Here is a 21102-nt window from a genome sequence, read left to right on the forward strand (position 1 = left end):
AGCCACGACACCTTCCTTTGTGACCTTAACCCGCCACCGCCTGATGCAGGGTACGCCCTTCACATCATTGGGGGCATCCAGGTGCAAGGTACACTTGTTTTTGACGCTGTCCTCGCCTTGTGGGCTGATAAGTCAGCCATTTCTGTAGCGGTCGCTGACGATTTACGGGATCACGACCCGAACATTCTTATCATCTCAAAGTCTTGCTGGTTTCCGTTCAAAAACAGAACCTCCTCTTACCATCCCCGCAGAGGGCGTGTGCACCTTAAATCTTCAGTGGAATCAGGACTCACTGACCCACTACTTCCTGCCTTGCATGCTTTCGGTGGGTGCAGATTTTCTTGCTGTCCAGGTAAACACCATCATCAATGTACTGTGGTCCCTTACCAACTCTGAAACTCTTGAATGTGTTCCCAGTCTTCCCAACATGAAGTCCAGACAGACCATCCCAGACGCTTGCGAAGTCATGAACGAAGACGAAGTGGTCGCCCCGGTGACCACGATCAAAATTCCGATCCACTTGGTGGCACGAGCGAACCAGTTCTTGAATGCTTGCTTCTCTTTCTTTAAACCCTCACCGGAATTCATGAACCTACCGTTGTTCTTGGAGGCCACTCCCTCACCACTCTGATCTTGGTTCACAACCCCATGTCTCACGATATTCGCTTACCAAAAGCGGTCTGTCTGGGCCTACTCATGCAGTCCGAATTCCATGACTTCACTCTAACGGTGCCCGTGGTTGGACACATTCCAACATTCCAGTTGGACTTGTTCTTGACTGAAGACACCAACAGCCGAAGACTCACCAGGCGATCACAAATCGTCACGGTCAATCAACCCTACCGGTCCCACCAATGACGAAGACATAGTCCGAGTAGACCTGGGGATAGACCAACAACTGGTGATTTACGCATTGAGCATGTTGCCCCCAATGCCCTGCCCGCTAGCTCTTCCTCAGGAAACGCAGAGACACCTCAGCCAACCGTGACCCCGAATGGGGACCTCCAACCATACCCAGAGTTCAAGGCGCACCTCCAAGAAGTCCTGCGCCACGCTGATGTGCTGCGATCCGATCAGAACCGCGAACACTTGTGCACCATGTTAATGAAATTCACACCCTCTTTTGCCAAGTACTCCTTGGACTGTGTGTTGACGGACCTTCAGGTGGTCCGCATCCCTACGCAGTCCAGGGCTCCTCCAACTTTTGTGCACTAGTACAAGACTCCTATGAACTAGTGTAGACTATCGACACTATGCTGGAAAAGGGCATCATTCGCCCCTGTAACATCACCTACTCGGCTTCCTTGTGGCCGGTCTTAAAACCAAGCGACACATGGAGGCCCACCATTGACTATCGCAAACTGAACCAGAAGGTCCCTCTTTCGTTATGGCCCATGACACAACTTGAACAGGGACTTTCCAAGTTTTGAGGTGCCAAATTCTTCACCAGCATTGATGTAGCTTTGGGGTTCTGGACGTTTCCAGTGTACCCCAAGCCAACTTGCTCTCCATGCTGAAAAGGCTGCATCTGGTTAAGGGCCTTCTGGTTTGAGTCCGCCCGTCCTGCGGTTGGTAGTTCCACAGAGCCAAAGGGGGGTCTTGCTAACATACGCCCATGACGCGCCTTATGCAGGTCACTGCGCATTCAAGGCCACTGTTCCCGCACTACAGCAGGTTGTGTACTGGCCCCGCATGCATAACGGCATGGCAACCTACATTAAAGGATGCCTGGTTTGCTGCCAATTTCAACCAGCAAACCCGAGTCACCGAGCACCACTCCAACAGAAAGGAGTCACCTTCCTATGGTCTAATCTCCAAATTGATTGGGTGGGGCGACTGGTCAGATCGCTGAGAGGGAATAAATACTTTCTCACAGTGGTGTGCGCGTTCACCAAGTGGGTATCATGCCTGCCTGCTCCAAACGACACCACGCACACCACTGCATACCTGCTGATGAATCATGTGTTCTCTCGTTTTCGGTTGCCCTTGCGGGTCAACTTGGACAAGGGAACCCACTTCACAGCTGATGTAATGCAACAACTATGGCAAATTCAAACATATGACTGATGCAACGTACATTTCAATTCAATCTAAAGATTTGGCAAGTCAAAAAACTTGTTAGATTGTGTTTCTTTCCTTTTTTATCAACTTTCTTTTATGTCCTTTCTTCTTTCAGTAGGATAGTTTGGTAGACATTGTTTTGACTGTATGTGAAACAGTAGTGAATAAATTCATGTTTTATTAATTCTACTTCTAAGTCACTTGTGAGTTTGAGTGGATTATAAATTATTTCATTAATTCAAAGGACCATGAACATTGAGTGTAGTGACTTAAGTTTATGAGTAAATAAATGAGAATTTGGATTTTATTCGTTTGTTTTCTCTAAATTGTAAGCAAAAGCAAATGTGGTGCCCCTACAGGTGGCTGAGGGAATTACGACTTCCTCAAGTGACGTTCAAATTATTATTATCGCAAACGATGACCCAATTATCGCTACACAAACTTCCAAGGATTTTTTTTCCACATGACATGGCACGAAATGCAATCCCCCGAGGTCCCAGGTTAGCCCAGTAAGTCCCAAGACTTGTGAAAATAGCACAAGATAAAAATATACAAAATAAAAGGTTAATGCTTTACAGCAGTTGTAAAAAAGTAAGAATGGTTTCATTATTGAGACATAAATCTATACAATAATGTATACATCAGGACATTTTTTGATAAGGTCATACTATGAACTTGTCATTCAAAGCAGAAAATCTTAATAGCAAAGGTTTGTGTGTGACACCCAATGAAAAGGAATTGGGGAGGGGAGTAATTGTATGCATTATTAGGGCCCGAGCAGCGACCGCTGCGAGGTCCCTATTGTTTTTGTAAAAATTATTATTATTATTATTATTATTATTATTAGGGCCCGAGCAGCGACCGCTGCGAGGTCCCTATTGTTTTTGTAAAAATTATTATTATTATTATTATTAGGGCCCGAGCAGCGACCGCTGCGAGGTCCCTATTGTTTTTGTAAAAATTATTATTATTATTATTATTATTATTATTATTATTATTATTATTATTATTAGGGCCCGAGCAGCGACCGCTGCGAGGTCCCTCTTGTTTTTGTAAGAATTATTATTATTCTTCTTCTTCTTCTTCTCCGTAAACGATCGCATTTTTGAGGGCCTAAACATTTACGAAAACTCACCAAACTTTGCAGTCTCTTCGGGCCCGGCGAAAAATTTGATATTATGTAGTTGTCATAACAACGCGACTCTATAGCGCCACCTAGCGTAGAAAAATAAAAACCAATCCCGGTCCGTTTGAGCTAGAGCTACGAAAAATGGCAGGCACGTGTAGCACTACGAGACGCACAAAAAAGTCAGTGGAAGCCATTTCCTAAAATGTACAGGAAGTGAGCTATGAATTTTTTAATGTCCAATTTTGGCCTATTTTGGCACATTCACTGTGGTCATGCTTTTTCCCCCTATGCAAACATTTTTCATCCCATTGACTTTAAACTTGGCATTTATCATCTCAAGACTTAAGAGAAAAACTAGGCAAAAAATCTTGCGTTTTCGAAATACTATATGACGGGGGCGGGGCATCAAATATTGCCTTTAAAATTTCATTTGTCCAGAAAGAGCAAATGCTGAATAACTCCCATGTACAAGCTCCAAAAAATCTCAAACTTCTCAGGCAACGTAATAGTCACGGCCTGAAAACACCTATATGAAAAAATTCAGTTATACATATAGCGCCACCTAGTGGTTACAATAAATGTCATACTTTACGTTTTTAGCTACTGTGCTGAGCTCGTTGAAGGGATCCAGTTGAAAATTGGTCAGAAAAGCCTTAAGATGTTGATGATGCCCCACACCGAATATTGTAACTTTTCGCCAAAGGGCGTGGCCGCTACGGTGACGCAAAGTCTGAAGATTTTTCGTGACAATAAAAGCTGCATGAACTTGACCGAGATGATCCTATCTTCTCAAAATTTCACACATTTGATGAGAGTCCAGCCCTAAAGACATCTACGAACTTATATTTCATCTAACTGATAGCGCCACCTAGTGGCAATTTTTTTTCTTACGAATTTTCTTGTACATTTTTCTCCAAACACGTTAACTGGACCAACCTCATATTTGCTCAGATGGGGGTTTCGGCCTTCATGATGTCACAACACGAAGTTTGTGAGTTTTCGCGAATCGCTGTGGGCGTGGCTAAGCACTGTTCACCAAGAAAACAACGCTAGTTTTGATGGTCTAAACATGCGCAGAAACTCATGAAACTTGGCACACACATCTGGCCTGGCAAAATGAGCAATATTTTATCATGTATTGTCCTATTTTTACAAAAATGACTCAATAGCGCCCCCTAGAAATTTTTAACGAAGCAGCCCCGATTGTACGTTTAAGCAAGATCTACGAAAATTTTTAGGTGTATGAGGGAGTCCATGACCTACAAAAAAGTCTCTTGGACCCATGTGCTAAAATGAACAGGAAGTGAGCTATGAATTTTTGAATGTCCCATTTTTGACGATTTTTGCACATTTTCAGGGGGCATACTTTTGCCCACTTCTCCTACACATTTCATCCGACTGACTTTAGACTTGACCTGGACCATGTCAAGACCTGAGCCAACTACAGGCAGAAAAATCTTGACTTTTGGAAATACTATATGATGAGGGCGGGGCATCAAATTTTGTGTTTCGCACTGAAAAAGGATATGCTTAATAACTCCCCGGTACATGCTCCAAAAAATCCCAAACTTGACATGTATGTTTATAGTCAAAGCCTGAAGGTATCTCTATGACAAAATTCAGTTATATATGCAGCGCCACCTAGCCCTTCAGGCGTGAAAAAAAAATACCCCACATACGGTATTTTGTACAAAAAATGTCAACTCATTCTAAGTGTGATAACTCCCATGTTCAAGCTCCAAAAAATCTCAAACTTCTCAGGCAACGTAATAGTCACGGCCTGAAAGCATCTATATGATAAAATTCAGTTATACATATAGCGCCACCTAGTGGTAACAATAAATGTCATACTTTACGTTTTTAGCTACTGTGCCGAGCTCGTTGAAGGGATCCAGTTGAAAATTGGTCAGAAAAGCCTTAAGATGTTGATCATGCCCCACACCGAATATTGTAACTTTTCGCCAAAGGGCGTGGCCGCTACGGTGACGCAAAGTCCGAAAATTTTTCGTGACAATAAAAGCTGCATGAACTTGACCGAGATGATCCTATCTTCTCAAAATTTCACACATTTGATGAGAGTCCAGCCCTAAAGACATCTACGAACTTATATTTCATCTTACTGATAGCGCCACCTAGTGGCAATTTTTTTTCTTACGAATTTTCTTGTACATTTTTCTCCAAACACGTTAACTGGACCAACCTCATATTTGCTCAGATGAGGGTTTCGGCCTTCATGATGTCACAACACGAAGTTTGTGAGTTTTCGCGAATCGCTGTGGGCGTGGCTAAGCACTGTTCGCCAAGAAAACAACGCTAGTTTTGAGGGTCTAAACATGCGCAGAAACTCATGAAACTTGGCACACACATCTGGCCTGGTAAAATGAACAATATTTTATTGTTGATTGTACTATTTTTACAAAAATGACTCAATAGCGCCCCCTAGAAATTTTTAACGAAGCAGCCCCGATTCTACGTTTAAGCAAGATCTACGAAAATTTTTACGTGTATGACGGAGCCAAAGACCTACAAAAAAGTCTCTTGGACCCATATGCTAAAATGAACAGGAAGTGAGGTACGAATTTTTGAATGTCCCATTTTTGACGATTTTTGCACATTTTCAGGGGGCATACTTTTGCCCACTTCTCCTACATGTTTTATCCGACTGACTTATGACTTGACCTGGACCATGCCAAGACCTGAGCCAACAACAGACGGAAAAATCTTGACTTTTGGAAATACTATATGATGAGCGCGGGGCATCAAAATTTGTGTTTCGCACTGAAAAAGGATATGCTTAATAACTCCCCGATACATGCTCCAAAAAATCCCAAACTTGACATGTATGTTTATCGTCAAGGCCTGAAGGTATCTCTATGACAACATTCAGTTATATATGCAGCGCCACCTCGCCCTTGAGGCAAAACAAAAAAATACCCCACATACGGTATTTTGTACAAAAAATGTAAACTCATTCTAAGTGTGATAACTAAGTCATTTATGAATATTCTTTTACTTTCCACCACTCAAAATGTTCACTGGCATTAGACTTATCCAAACATGTACTTTTTTATTTATTTTTGATAGCCTCTAATGGACATTAAAAGCAATATCGTGAATGAAGGATATGCTTAATAACTCCACGGTACATGCTCCAAAAAAATCCCACACTTGACATGTATGTTTAGAGTCAAGGCTTGAAGGTATCCCTATGACAACATTCCATTATATATACAGCGCCACCTAGCCCTAGAGGCATAAAAAAAAATACACCAACTTAACGGTATTTTTACAAAAAAAAAAAAAATCCACATGTCAAGGTTTATCATGCCATTTTCAAAGAAATTCTGCTTCCAATGTGCCTTACCTAAACTTGCCAGTACCCCAACGTGCCAGTACCCCAACGTGCAAGTACCCCAACGTGCAAGTACCCCAACGTGGCCCGGGCTGCGAGGGCCCTTTATAGCTGCTCGCAGCTCTAGTTATTATTATTCTTCTTCTTCTTCTTTATTCTCCGCAAACAATCGCGATTTTGGGTACCTAAATATTCACGAAAACTCACCAAACTTTGCACACTCCTCAGGTCCGGCGAAAAATTTGATATTATGAAGTCGTTATAACAACGCGACTCTATAGCGCCCCCTAGCGTAGAAAAATAAAAACCAAGCCCGACACGTTTGAGCTAGAGCAACGAAAATTGGCAGGCACGTGTAGCACCCCGAGACGCACAAAAAAGTCTATTGGGACCATGTAGCTAAAATGTAGAGGAAGTGAGCTATGAATTTTTTAATGTCCAATTTTGGCCTATTTTGGCACATTCACTGTGGTCATGCTTTTTCCCCCTTTGCAAACATTTTTCATCCAATTGACTTCAAACTTGGCATTTATCATCTCAAGACCTAAGAGAACAGCTGGGCAAAACATCTTGCCTTTTCGAAATACTATACGACGGGGGCGGAGCATCAAATATTGCCTTTAAAATTTCATTTGTCCAGAAAGAGCAAATGCTTAATAACTCCCATGTTCAAGCTCCAAAAAATCTCAAACTTCTCAGGCAACGTAATAGTCACAGCCTGAAAACATCTATATGACAAAATTCAGTTATACATATAGCGCCACCTAGTGGTTACAATAAATGTCATACTTTACGTTTTTAGCTACTGTGCTGAGCTTGTTGAAGGGATCCATTTGAAAATTGGTCAGAAAAGCCTTAAGATGTTGATCATGCCCCACACCGAATATTGTAACTTTTCGTCAAAGGGCGTGGCCGCTACGGTGACGCAAAATCTGAAGATTTTTCGTGAAAATAAAAGCTGCATTAACTTGACCGAGATGATCCTATCTTCTCAAAATTTCACACATTTGATGAGAGTCCAGCTCTAAAGACATCTACTAACTTACATTTCATCTAACTGATATCGCCACCTAGTGGCAATTTTTTTTCTTACGAATTTTCTTCTACGTTTTTCTCCAAACACGTTAACTGGACCTACCTCATATTTGCTCAGAGGAGGGTTTCGGCCTTCATGATGTCACAACACGAAGTTTGTGAGTTTTCGCGAATTGCTGTAGGCGTGGCTAAGCGCTGTTCGCCAAGAAAACAACGCCAGTTTTGAGGGTCTAAACATGCACAGAAACTCCTGAAACTTGGCACACACATCTGGCCTGGTAAAATGAGCAATATTTTATTGTTGATTGTGCTATTTTTACAAAAATGACTCAATAGCGCCCCCTCGAAATTTTTAACGAAGCAGCCCCGGTTGTACGTTTAAGCAAGAACGCCGAATATTTTTAAGTGTATGAGGGAGCCCAAGACCTACAAAAAAGTCTCTTGTACCCATATGCTAAAATGAACAGGAAGTGAGCTACGAATTTTTGAATGTCGCATTTTTGACGATTTTTGCACATTCACAGGGGGCAGACTTTTGCCCACTTCTCCTACACGTTTCATCCGACTGAGTTAAGACTTGGCCTGGACCATGTCAAGACCTGAGCCAACGACAGGGGGAAAAATTTTGACTTTTCGAAATACTATATGATGAGGGCGGGGCATCAAAATTTGTGTTTCACAATGAAAAAGGATATGCTTGATAACTCCCCGGTACATGCTCCAAAAAATCCCAAACTTGACATGTATGTTTATCGTCAAGGCCTGAAGTTATCTCTATGACAACATTCAGTTATATATGCAGCGCCACCTAGCCCTTGAGGCATGAAAAAAAAATACCCCACATACGGTATTTTGTACAAAAAATGTACACTCATTCTAAGTGTGATAACTAAGTCATTTATGAATATTTTTTTAGTTTCCACCACTCAAAATGTTCACTGGCATCAGACTTATCCAAACATATATATATTTTTATTTATTTTTGATAGCCTCTATGGACATTAAAAGCAATATCGTGAATGAAGGATATGCTTAATAACTCCACGGTACATGCTCCAAAAAAAAATCCCACACTTGACATGTATGCTTATAATCAAGGCCTGAAGGTATCTCTATGACAACATTCAGTTATAAATACAGCGCCACCTAGCCCTTGAGGCTTATATAAAAAAAAAAAAAAAAATACCCCACATACGGTATTTTGTACAAAAAATGTACACTCATTCTAAGTGTGATAACTAAGTCATTTATGAATATTCTTTTAGTTTCCACCACTCAAATTGTTCACTGGCTTCACACCGATCCAAACGTATGTACGTTTCCATTTTGTTTTATTCATTTTTGATTGCCCCTTTGGACAATAAAAGTAACATTGTGCAATGAGTACAACGAGCGATGATGTGTATATACACTTTTACAAAAAAATACCAATCAGGGCAACTCATTGCCTAAAAATAAAAAAGGACGCTGATTTTTGCAGGTCTTAACAATCACCAAAACCCGTTGAGCTTGACACACACACTGGCAAAAAAATATTCTACATGTAAACGTTTATTATGCCATTTTCAAAGAAATTTTGCTTCCAATATGCCAGTACCCCAACGTGCCAGTACCCCAACGTGCAAGTACCCCAACGTGCAAGGACCCCAACGTGGCCCGGGCTGCGAGGGCCCTTTATAGCTGCTCGCAGCTCTAGTTATTATTATTATTATTATTATTATTATTATTATTATTATTATTCTTTATTCTCCGCAAACAATCGCGATTTTGGGTACCTAAATATTCACGAAAACTCACCGAACTTTGCACACTCCTCAGGCCCGGCGAAAAATTTGATATTATTAAGTCGTCATAACAATGCGACTTGATAGCGCCCCCTAGCGTAGAAAAATAAAAACCAAGCCCGACACGTTTGAGCTAGAGCAACAAAAATTGGCAGGCACGTGTAGCACCCCGAGACGCACAAAAAAGTCTATTGGGACCATGTAGCTAAAATGTACAGGAAGTGAGCTATGAATTTTTTAATGTCCAATTTTGGCCTATTTTGGCACATTTACTGTGGTCATGCTTTTTCCCCCTTTGCAAACATTTTTCATCCAATTGACTTCAAACTTGGCATTTATCATCTCAAGACCTGAGAGAACAACTGGGCAAAACATCTTGCCTTTTTGAAATACTATATGACGGGGGCGGGGCATCAAATATTGCCTTTAAAATTTCATTTGTCCAGAAAGAGCAAATGCTTAATAACTCCCATGTTCAAGCTCCAAAAAATCTCAAACTTCTCAGGCAACGTAATAGTCACGGCCTGAAAACATCTATATGATAAAATTCAGTTATACATATAGCGCCACCTAGTGGTTACAATAAATGTCATACTTTACGTTTTTAGCTACTGTGCTGAGCTTGTTGAAGGGATCCATTTGAAAATTGGTCAGAAAAGCCTTAAGATGTTGATCATGCCCCACACCGAATATTGTAACTTTTCGCCAAAGGGCGTGGCCGCTACGGTGACGCAAAGTCTGAAGATTTTTCTTGAAAATAAAAGCTGCATTAACTTGACCGAGATGATCCTATCTTCTCAAAATTTCACACATTTGATGAGAGTCCAGCCCTAAAGACATCTACTGACTTATATTTCATCTAACTGATAGCGCCACCTAGTGGCAATTTTTTTTCTTACGAATTTTCTTCTACGTTTTTCTCCAAACACGTTAACTGGACCTACCTCATATTTGCTCAGATAAGGGTTTCGGCCTTCATGATGTCACAACACGAAGTTTGTGAGTTTTCGCGAATTGCTGTGGGTGTGGCTAAGCGCTGTTCGCCAAGAAAACAACGCCAGTTTTGAGGGTCTAAACATGCACAGAAACTCATGAAACTTGGCACACACATCTGGCCTGGTAAAATAAGCAATATTTTATTGTTGATTGTGCTATTTTTACAAAAATGACTCAATAGCGCCCCCGAGAAGTTTTTAACGAAGCAGCCCCGGTTGTATGTTTAAGCAAGAACGACGAATATTTTTAGGTGTATGAGGGAGCCCAAGACCTACAAAAAAGTCTCTTGGACCCATATGCTAAAATGAACAGGAAGTTAGCTACGAATTTTTGAATGTCCCATTTTTGACTATTTTTGCACATTCACAGGGGGCAGACTTTTGCCCACTTCTCCTACACGTTTCATCTGACTGAGTTAAGACTTGACCTGGACCATGTCAAGACCTGAGCCAACGACAGGGGGAAAAATCTTGACCTTTCGAAATACTATATGATGAAGGCGGGGCATCAAAATTTGTGTTTCGCACTGAAAAAGGATATGCTTAATAACTCCCCGGTACATGCTCCAAAAAATCCCAAACTTGACATGTATGTTTATCGTCAAGGCCTGAAGCTATCTCTATGACAACATTCAGTTATATATGCAGCGCCACCGAGCCCTTGAGGCATAAAAAAAAAATACCCCACATACGGTATTTTGTACAAAAAATGTAAACTCATTCTAAGTGTGATAACGAAGTCATTTATGAATATTCTTTTAGTTTCCACCACTCAAAATGTTCACTGGCATCAGACTTATCCAAACATATATATATTTTTATTTATTTTTGATAGCCTCTGTGGACATTAAAAGCAATATCGTGAATGAAGGATATGCTTAATAACTCCACGGTACATGCTCCAAAAAAAATCCCACACTTGACATGTATGCTTATAATCAAGGCCTGAAGGTATCTCTATGACAACATTCAGTTATAAATACAGCGCCACCTAGCCCTTGAGGCATAAAAATAAATAAATAAATACCCCACATACGGTATTTTGTACAAAAAATGTACACTCATTCTAAGTGTGATAACTAAGTCATTTATGAATATTCTTTTAGTTTCCACCACTCAAATTGTTCACTGGCTTCACACCGATCCAAACGTATGTACGTTTCCATTTTGTTTTATTCATTTTTGATTGCCCCTTTGGACAATAAAAGTAAACATTGTGCAATGAGTACAACGAGCGATGATGTATATATACACTTTTACAAAAAATACCAATCAGGGCAACTCATTGCCTAAAAATAAAAAAGGACGCTGATTTTTGCAGGTCTTAACAATCACCAAAACCCGTTGAGCTTGACACACACTGGCAAAAAAAATATTCTACATGTAAACGTTTATTATGCCATTTTCAAAGAAATTTTGCTTCCAATATGCCAGTACCCCAACGTGCCAGTACCCCAACGTGCCAGTACCCTAACGTGCAAGTACCCCAACGTGCAAGGACCCCAACGTGGCCCGGGCTGCGAGGGCCCTTTATAGCTGCTCGCAGCTCTAGTTTATACATATATTTTTTAAGTAATCGGCAGATTAATCGGTAATCAATATTTTTTTTCTGCCAAAGATCAGTACCGGCATCGGCCTCAAAAAATGCATATTGGTCAGGCCCTACTTGAATCTATTGTTGTTACATGTAAAGATGTTCCCAATGAAAAATAAAAGCAAAACTTGTTTTTGCCGAATTCTGTCACTGTGGATACACACTGTTTGCCAAGAAAAATTATGTTGATTTGGTTGGTTTAAACATGCATAAAAACTGGCACATCAGGCCTGGCAAATAAACCAAATAAAAAAATGCATATGGTTCATTGTGCCATTTTCAAAAAAATCTAATTCCAATATGCCAGTACCCAGATGTGCAAGTACGTACTCAGGTACGCAGGTAAAGCCCGGGCTGCGAGGATACTTTGTACCTGCTCGCAGCTCTAGTGTTGGTGTTATCTTTTTAATATTGATGAATTAAAAAAAACCCAAAAAAAACCCCATAAATAACAGGCTGCAGCAAAAAGGGTGATTTTTCTCATCCAGGACAAAAGGACAGGTGCAACATTCACCATTCAGGGTTGATATGTGCTTATTTTTTTCTACCTGTGTAGGTCCAGCTACTGATCTCGGCTCAGGATGTGGAGAACTACAAGCTGATCAAATCAGACCTGGACCGTCTGAGGACGTTGGTGGAAAAGTCTGAACTGTGGGTGGAGAAGAAGACATCGGGAGGTGGAGAAGGCAAGAAGGAAAAGAAAAACAAGAAAGATAAAGTGGAGGTAGCACAAAACTCTCACCTTATCCGATGTGTGCATACTGAAGCAGAACCTGCAAGTTTGACCACAACACACAATTTGGTGAACTTTCAAAACAAAAATTCCCCATTGAGAGCAATTTGAGTTGTAATAATTCATTCCAAAGTCCAAACTGTTGCCATCATAACAATTTTTATTGTACACACAATGTTATAGCATTGTTTTACTCCATTATTTTGGATAATTTACAAGTTTTCAAGTGTAAGCACAAGTTTTGTACTATAAATGTAATATTGTAAAGCAATGAATAACATTAACTTTAATGAGGACTGAGGAGGGTTACTAAAATAATGACTTTGCTGGCGTTAAGTTGAAACCTTGTACCTCCAAAATACTCACTTTTCAGAATGTCATGACTGGGTCACGCCAGGGTTAAGTTTGGGTCATGACCGTGAGGTCAAGTGTCTGTTTTGAACTGATGTAATCGGCATCTGGTTTCAACTGGTTTTAAGCTATGTGATGTCATGAGCTATGTGATGTCAAGAATCTTTAATCTCTTTTTCTGGTCAACAGCCAATCAGATAATTCCATGTCAGTCCTGTTACCCACATGTCTAGCCACAGCCAATCCGATCAATTCCAGGAGACCAGAGGAAGGATCAAAGAAAAAAATAAACAAAGTGAAATCCAGCACCAACCAGACACCAGAATCTTTCACCAACCCCAGAAATGTCTAAATTAAAACAAATTAGGGAGACCTCAAGAGACCAGAGGGAAGACTAAAGAAAGGAATGAAGAATAGATGAAGCAGAGTGAAATCCACAAACACCAGCCTCCACCAATTCAGAAACCAGTGGGAGAAGCAAATTCTGTTTGAATTTCAGTAGATGATGTGGTGGCTCTGGCATGCATGAGAACCTCCACCAAAGAGGGGAGCCGTCGACCTCTGCCAGACAGGGCAAGCACAGCCCCTCAGGGCTCCCCAGGCCGCGGTAGTGCCAGGACACAGCCCCCAAGCCCCGCAGAGGCCACTGGAAACCCAAAAGCCCGGACACAACCCCGCCCCAAGCCCAACGCAGCAGAACGGCAGGCCCACATGGCACCCCACTGGCCCACAGCCCCACTGGCTGTGGCTGTGGCTATGACTTGGCTGTGGCTGTGACCATGGCTTGGCTGTGGCTGTGACGATGGCTTGGCTGTGACTGTGACGATGGCTTGGCTGTGGCTGTGACCATGGCTTGGCTGTGGCTGTGATGATGGCTTAACGATGGCTTGGCTGTGGCTGTGACGATGGCTTGGCTGTGGCTGTGAAGATGGCTTAACGATGGCTTGGCTGTGGCTGTGGCTGTGACGATGGCTTGGCTGTGGCTGTGATGATGGCTTAACGATGGCTTGGCTGTGGCTGTGGCTGTGACGATGGCTTGGCTGTGGCTGTGAAGATGGCTTGGTTGTGGCTGTGACGATGGCTTGGCTGTGACTGTGACGATGGCTTGGCTGTGACGATGGCTTGGCTGTGGCTGTGAAGATGGCTTGGTTGTGGCTGTGACGATGGCTTGGCTGTGACTGTGATGATGGCTTGGCTGTGGCTGTGAAGATGGCTTGGTTGTGGCTGTGACGATGGCTTGGCTGTGACTGTGACGATGGCGTGGCTGTCTGTGACGATGGCTTGGCTGTGGCTGTGAAGATGGCTTGATTGTGGCTGTGACGATGGCTTGGCTGTGGCTGTGGCTGTGGCTATGACTGTGACGATGCTTATCACGATGCTTATAATGCATTTCATGATATAATAGTCAGTTGGTATACTTAACATCCGTTTGCATAATTGCCACGGACACGTTCAATGTACAGTCGGCGGTGGGATTTGAACCTGCGACCTCCTGCTTACTGTACAACACACTCTCCCAACTGCGCCACTGAGCAGTATCAGAAAGTGGGCGTGGAAAGTGGGACTTAGAAAAAAATCTGTGTCAGCCCCATTTAAAATGAATGGGGAAAAGTTGATCTTTAACACTAAATTGTGCGAGTACTCTAAATAATGTGGAGTCAGACGATATATACCCTGAAAGGCGTGAATTTTCTCAGCAAGTTGAAATTTGAATGGTGTAAATTGCTTTCAGCATTCCCACAACTACATTTGGCACAGTTATACCTATAACACACAAAAAAACACCCACACACATTAGACTTCAGCATTACACTTACTTTAACATGATTGTAACAAAGCATACATGAGAAACTGATTTTCATTTATTTTTTCAATTATGTGCAAAATAAGTTAACAAAACACCAGTAACCCCAACCTCCATCTCCTAATATTATTTGTCCTCATTCATAACATATAAATGCAAAATCTCAATTTTAAAACAACTTTAGAACATAAACTAACATAAGAGGCACATTAAAATGGAAGATAATGTATATTGACTTTTTTTTTTTAAATAATAATAATGATATCCTCCTGGTACTCTGCTATCCCCAAAATACTTACAACTAGGCTTCAGACTGCTTGGAACAAACTGGTCAGAACCACACTTCAACTGCACCCATTCACTCATCTTCTCCCGAAACATTTTGACAGTCTTAGGTGGCTTCGAGTAGAGGAACGAGGGACCCAAATGAAATTATATTATTTTTCTAAAATAAGTGATGGCCACCAGGGGGAGAGCCTCAAATCTCATCCCTGACATTGAAAAGAAATATAGGCCAAAACATGTTCAGGTACACATCTGACCCTAACCCAACAAGGCGAATCATAGAACATGGGGTTTTGACTGTTGCCGTCATATTTCTAGGACCAAAGCACCATACCGGATCGTTCCGGTCCCGAATCTTTTACCCTGTTATGGCCCTGTTGTAATGTGAGCATTTTTCTGTCCTCTGCTTGGTACATCAGAGCAAAACATGTTCCAAATACAGACAACTTTAGTTAGCAAAATACATATATTAGTACATTCAGTAATGAACAGTTATAAGCATTTCTGGTCAGTTTGATTTATTTTATTAGATAAATCTTGATTCTAAATTTCTCCCAGATGATATGTGGCCCAGTTATGTGCTGTTATCTTGCATTTTTGGCATTATATTGGTGTTTCAATAATTGAGATGCTATAGAGGTGTTAAGAGTTTGATTAAGTAAGTCCCTACTGGAGGCCACTGGCCCACACCTAAATAATACTATTTAAAGTAGTTTGCCATGTTTTCTTAGTATGTTTCATATGCTGTGTTGCCCTGTGCTTCTGCAGGGGGCAGCTGAGGACGCCACCCACAAGAAGGAGAAAGGGGAGAAGAACAACGAGAGCTATCGGAACGTCAAAGAGGTCAGCACACTTCCCTGGGTTGTCATGCGTCACTCACTCAGTGTGGGTGAGGATCGTGTGTGCAGTGTGTATTGCTGGTGACATGCTTCTTTTTTGTCTGTGCCTTGACTCTGTGACCAACGAGGGTCTGTTTGAAACATTTCTTCTGCTTCAAGTCATTCAAATCACCTTTCCTCCATAGGGCTGTACTTGCACCCAATTGGTTTGTATTTCAATAGAGGACCTGAACAAAATCTATGAAACCGAGTCACGCTGAACAAATGATGTTTGAACATCATCTAGGGTAATTACAATTAATTAACAAGGAACACATTGAACTTGCTTATTTTACCACATGGAAAAATGTTATTCTTTCATTTGACAATAAAAATGTTATATCTTTTGGTACATGTTAAATATCGCAATAATATTGATATCACAATATTCAACAACTATATTGCATGTTTTTACAATATTGTGCAGCCCTAAACACAGCCGTTTAGATTTTAGTAACACAACTTTAAGCCATTAACACTTTATTTTACACATTGACCATTTAATAATAATGTTTCTGCCTCATATTGCACTTAAAGTTGTGTTCCTAAATCCTAATGGGCAATATAAGAAATTTAAAAAAAAAAAATATATATATATATATATATATATATATATGGTAAATATATATATATATATATATATATATATATATATATATATATATATATATATATATATATATATATATATATATGTATATATATTTAAAAAAATATATATATATATTTTTTTTTTTGACTGATCCGAAAAACAATGCAATCTGTGGCTCAAATCGTGATCCGATCCGAACCGTGACTTTTGTGATTCGTTGCACCACTAGTACCTAATGTAAAAACATCCCTAAAAAGTACTATAAAATCATAATTGCTCAACATAAAAAAAATAGTGAAGCAGTTAAAAAAAAAAATCTGATTCTGAATCTGATTCAAACTATCAGATTGAGAATCAACCTTATTGGCCAGGCATGTTAAAACAGTCCAGTAGTTGGAAACACTGTACTGTACAAAAATCAGCCACCATGGCAAATTGTACATTCAAGTCATAAATATAAATGCTGAGAGCCATTTAAGTGTGCAGTAGTACGATAACACACTGACCAACAACTATGCAAGGCAAAGCCGAGGCAAAGCAATGGAGCTACAATGACGAATGTATTCATAATGGCACTACAGCCAAATTGTCAAAGTGTCATTACGAAATATGAATCAACTGTTTAAAATGTTTATGGCGATGGGCAAAGCGACTGAAATATCTGCAGGTTTGGGTCTGCATTGTTCAATAGTGCCCACCAGAGGGAAGGACCTAGAACAGGTTGCATTGTCTGCATTGTCACAAAGAATATATGATAACACTGATGGTGATGTTGGAGTTTGGACTTTCAGCACCCTGCAACATAGTCAAGCATTGTGTTTTGTTGTGTTGGCATAGATCTTGGAGAGGCTAAACAAGATGTGCAGCAGTGGTGTGTGGAAGAAGCAGCAGAGGTTGCTCAAGAACATGGGTGCTCATAAAGTAATGCTGGACCTGCTGCAGGTCTCCTACGACCAGGTGAGACGACCAACACAATTCAAAAAGCAAAAGAAATGAAACTGATTTCCATTGTTATGCAGATGATAGTAGGGTGGCCATTTCTATAAGGTCAAAAAGGTAGACATATTTAAAAAAAAATAAAAATAAAAATGTGTTCCCTCGATATAACGCAGTTCATTTTTCATGCGTATTTCTTTTGTGCAATTTTGCATGTATTTCTTTTATAGTAATGTATCTATTTTGTAAAGGTTTAAACATTGAGAATGTACCGTATTTTCCGCACTATAAGGCGCACCTCATTATAAGGCGCACCTTCATGCTTGATCCTCTTTCATGGCCCGCACATCGGCGTCAGCTTCAACTGCGGCGGCAATTAGTTGAGAAGAAAAACGGCAAAAGTCGCGTATGGAAGTACTTTGGATTTGAGGTTGATGAAGAGGGAATAAAATAATCGATCCTCAAATCCTCAACTCAACTCAACTTTATTTATAAAGCGCTTTAAGAACAGGCGTTGCTGTATACAAAGTGCTGTACATAAACATCAGTTTTGCAGTAAACAAGAACAAAGCAAACATTTTGAAGCGTGAATACAGGTTTTTTTTTTTGTTGTTGTTGTTGTTTTTTTTACAATACATTTTACATCAGTGAACAAATAAGAAGTAGTGAATAAAGAGATAAATAAATACATGAATAAGTAGACTAAACATCAAACTCATACACACCACAAAACAGCAAGAACAAGTCTCGTGGTGCGCCAAAAGCCAAAAAATACAGATGTGTTTTAAGATCTTTTAAAAGAGGATAACGAGGGGGACTGCCTAATATTTAGTGGTAGGTCGTTCCAAAGGGAGGGACCGGCAACAGCAAAGGCTCAATCTCCTCTAAGCCTCCGCTGAGGCCTTGGTACCTCCAATTGTGGCTGGTCTGCTGACCTGAGGCACCGGGCAGCTGTGTAGGGGTGCAAGAGCTCGGCGAGATAAGGTGGGGCAAGACCATTGAGAGATTTGAAAACAAATAGAAGAATCTTAAAATGGATTCTAAATTTCACGGGCAGCCAGTGAATAGAGGCCAGGATAGGGGTTATGTGTTCCCTCTTCCGGGCACTAGTAAGGAGACGAGCAGCAGCATTTTGGACAAGCTGGAGACGCTGCAGGGAGGACTGTCTGATCCCAAAATAAAGTGCATTACAATAATCCAGCCGAGATGTAAAAAAGGCATGGATTACCATTTCTAAGTGCTGCTGAGATAGGAGATGTTTGACCTTAGCCAGCTGTCTTAGATGAAAAAAGTTGGATTTGACAACAGCGGCAATTTGCTGGTCCAGTTTAAAGTCACTGTCCGTCTTGACACCCAGGTTTGAGGCTGTTGGCTTCAAATATTGTGCCAGAGGACCCAAGTCGGCAGGATGAGAAGAGCCGGGACATAGATCTGACTGTCATCCGCAATAGCAATGAAAAGAAATTCCATGTTTTCTAAGGATGGAGCCCAAGGGCAGTAGATACAATGAGAATAGAATGGGGCCTAATACAGATCCTTGCGGAACACCATATGACAGTGGGGCAGTGCGGGACTCGGAGCACCCAAGGCGAACACAGAATGTTCTGTCGGCCAAGTAGGATCGAAACCACTCAAGAGCACTGCAGCCAATGCCCACCAGGTGCTGTAAACGAGCCAACAGAATACTGTGGTCTACGGTATCAAACGCTGCAGTCAGGTCTAACAGTATGAGACATACATAGTCTCCAGTGTCATTTGCCAGGAGGATGTCATTAACTCGTAACAGGGCTGACTCTGTGCTTTGCATCCTCTTAAAGCCTGACTGGAAAACCTCCAAGATGTTATTTTCCTCCAAGAAGGTGCTTAGTTGCATGTGTACTACTTTCTCCAGAATTTTAGAGATAAAAGGCAGTTTGGAAATGGGCCTAAAATTTGACAGCACACATTGGTCGAGACCAGGTTTCTTCAGGAGAGGTTGCACCACAGCATGTTTAAATTGTTTGGGGACTACGCCAGAAGACAGGCTACTGTTGATAATAGCCAGAACTGAATTGCTGATAGTCGGAAGAACCTCTTTAAACAAATGAGGGGGAACAGAATCACATGGGGAGCCAGATGGCTTAATCTGGTGGACAACATCTTCTACATATCTCAGAGAAATGACTTCAAATGATTTTAGCACCACCGAGCCATGGACCTGAATGGAAGGGTCAGAAGTGATATTGGTGCTGGTGAGTGCTCTAGCTTTGTCAATCTTATCAATAAAGAATTGAAGAAAGTTATTGCCCATTTCAGGAAGAGTTTGTTCATGTAGGCTGAGATGGTTTAAGTACTAAATCAATAGTTTTAAATAGTACATGTGGATTTTGACGGTTTGCCTGAATGATATTCGCGAGGTATTCTTTTTTTTGCCTCTTTCACTGTATTCTGGTAACAGCGCCAATTTTCTTTCAGGATCTGATAGGAGACCTGCAATCTGTCCTTTTTCCACCTTCGTTCAGCTTTGCGGCGCTCCCGTTTGGCTGCACGCGTTTTTTCATTGAACCAGGGCTCACGTCTGACTTTGGGTCGCACAGTTTTGAATGGAGCCACTGAATCAAGTATATTGAGGCAGCTTGAGTGGAACCAAGAGCTGAGATATTCAGTGTTTGAAGTGGGCATACAAAGCTCATCAAAGGCATCAGAGAACTGATCAGCAGTGAGGGGGTTAAAAATTCTACGCCTTGACTGAGCAGCAGCCGATGTAGCTGAAACAGTAAGATAAAAATGCGCATCAAAGCAGACAGCCATATGATCAGATATCACATTGTCAATTATTTTTAGATTTGACACTGGAAGACCATAGAAAGGAACCAAGTCTAACAAATGACCTTTTTCATGTGTGGGACCAGACACACACTGCACGAGGTTAAATGAGAAAATGAGGTTCAAAAAGTCCTTAGCCAGTGGTTTATCAGGGCAGCACACATGAATAATAAAGTCCCCCATAATCTGGATATGGTCATATTTTAGCATGACTTTGGCAACAAGATTTGCTAAGTCATTTAAAAAGTCCTTATTGTATTTTGGAGGTCGGTAGATGACACAGCACAGTACAGTTTGGCCGACTTCAAAGAAGGTGGCTTCAAAGCTGTTGTTTGGTGTGGTAAACATACATTGTTTACATTTATAGTTGTTTTTAAAAATACTCGCCGTTCCACCACCTCATGCCGATGTCCTAGGAGCGTCCAAGTAAGCACAGCCTGGAGGTAGTAATTCAATCATCGCGGTGGAGTCACCGGTGTAGCGATAATTGGGTCGTCTTTTGGACGAATTAATAAATTGGACGTTACAGAGGTAAATTATATTTACCTCGATAACCTCTGGGGCACCACGTTGGTTTTGCTTTGGGTTAACAGGAGCAAACAACGACCAAAATCCTTCTTTCATCAGTCATTTATAAGTCGCCACACTCGATATTCAGTGGTTCGTTGTACTAACAAAAGAATAATAATCCACTCGGAAACACAGATGACTTAGGCGGAATAGAGTTCATAAAACATGCATTTATTCACGATTGCTACACTACAGAAT

At 41.1% G+C, this 21102-nt stretch overlaps 1 protein-coding gene across 2 annotated transcripts in view; it reads left to right on the plus strand.

Moving 5' to 3' along the window:
• Positions 1 to 21102, plus strand: part of itpr3 (inositol 1,4,5-trisphosphate receptor, type 3) — an 841532-nt gene that overhangs the window by 529956 nt on the left and 290474 nt on the right. For both annotated transcript variants that reach the window (XM_077515178.1, XM_077515179.1), the window contains 3 exons: positions 12507 to 12674; positions 15892 to 15966; positions 17431 to 17550. In XM_077515178.1, coding sequence (XP_077371304.1) covers positions 12507 to 12674; positions 15892 to 15966; positions 17431 to 17550 — 363 coding nt within the window. The remainder of the gene's footprint in view (positions 1 to 12506; positions 12675 to 15891; positions 15967 to 17430; positions 17551 to 21102) is intronic.

The sequence above is a fragment of the Festucalex cinctus genome, chromosome 2 (genome assembly GCF_051991245.1).
Source record: "Festucalex cinctus isolate MCC-2025b chromosome 2, RoL_Fcin_1.0, whole genome shotgun sequence".
Taxonomy (NCBI): Eukaryota; Metazoa; Chordata; class Actinopteri; order Syngnathiformes; family Syngnathidae; genus Festucalex; species Festucalex cinctus.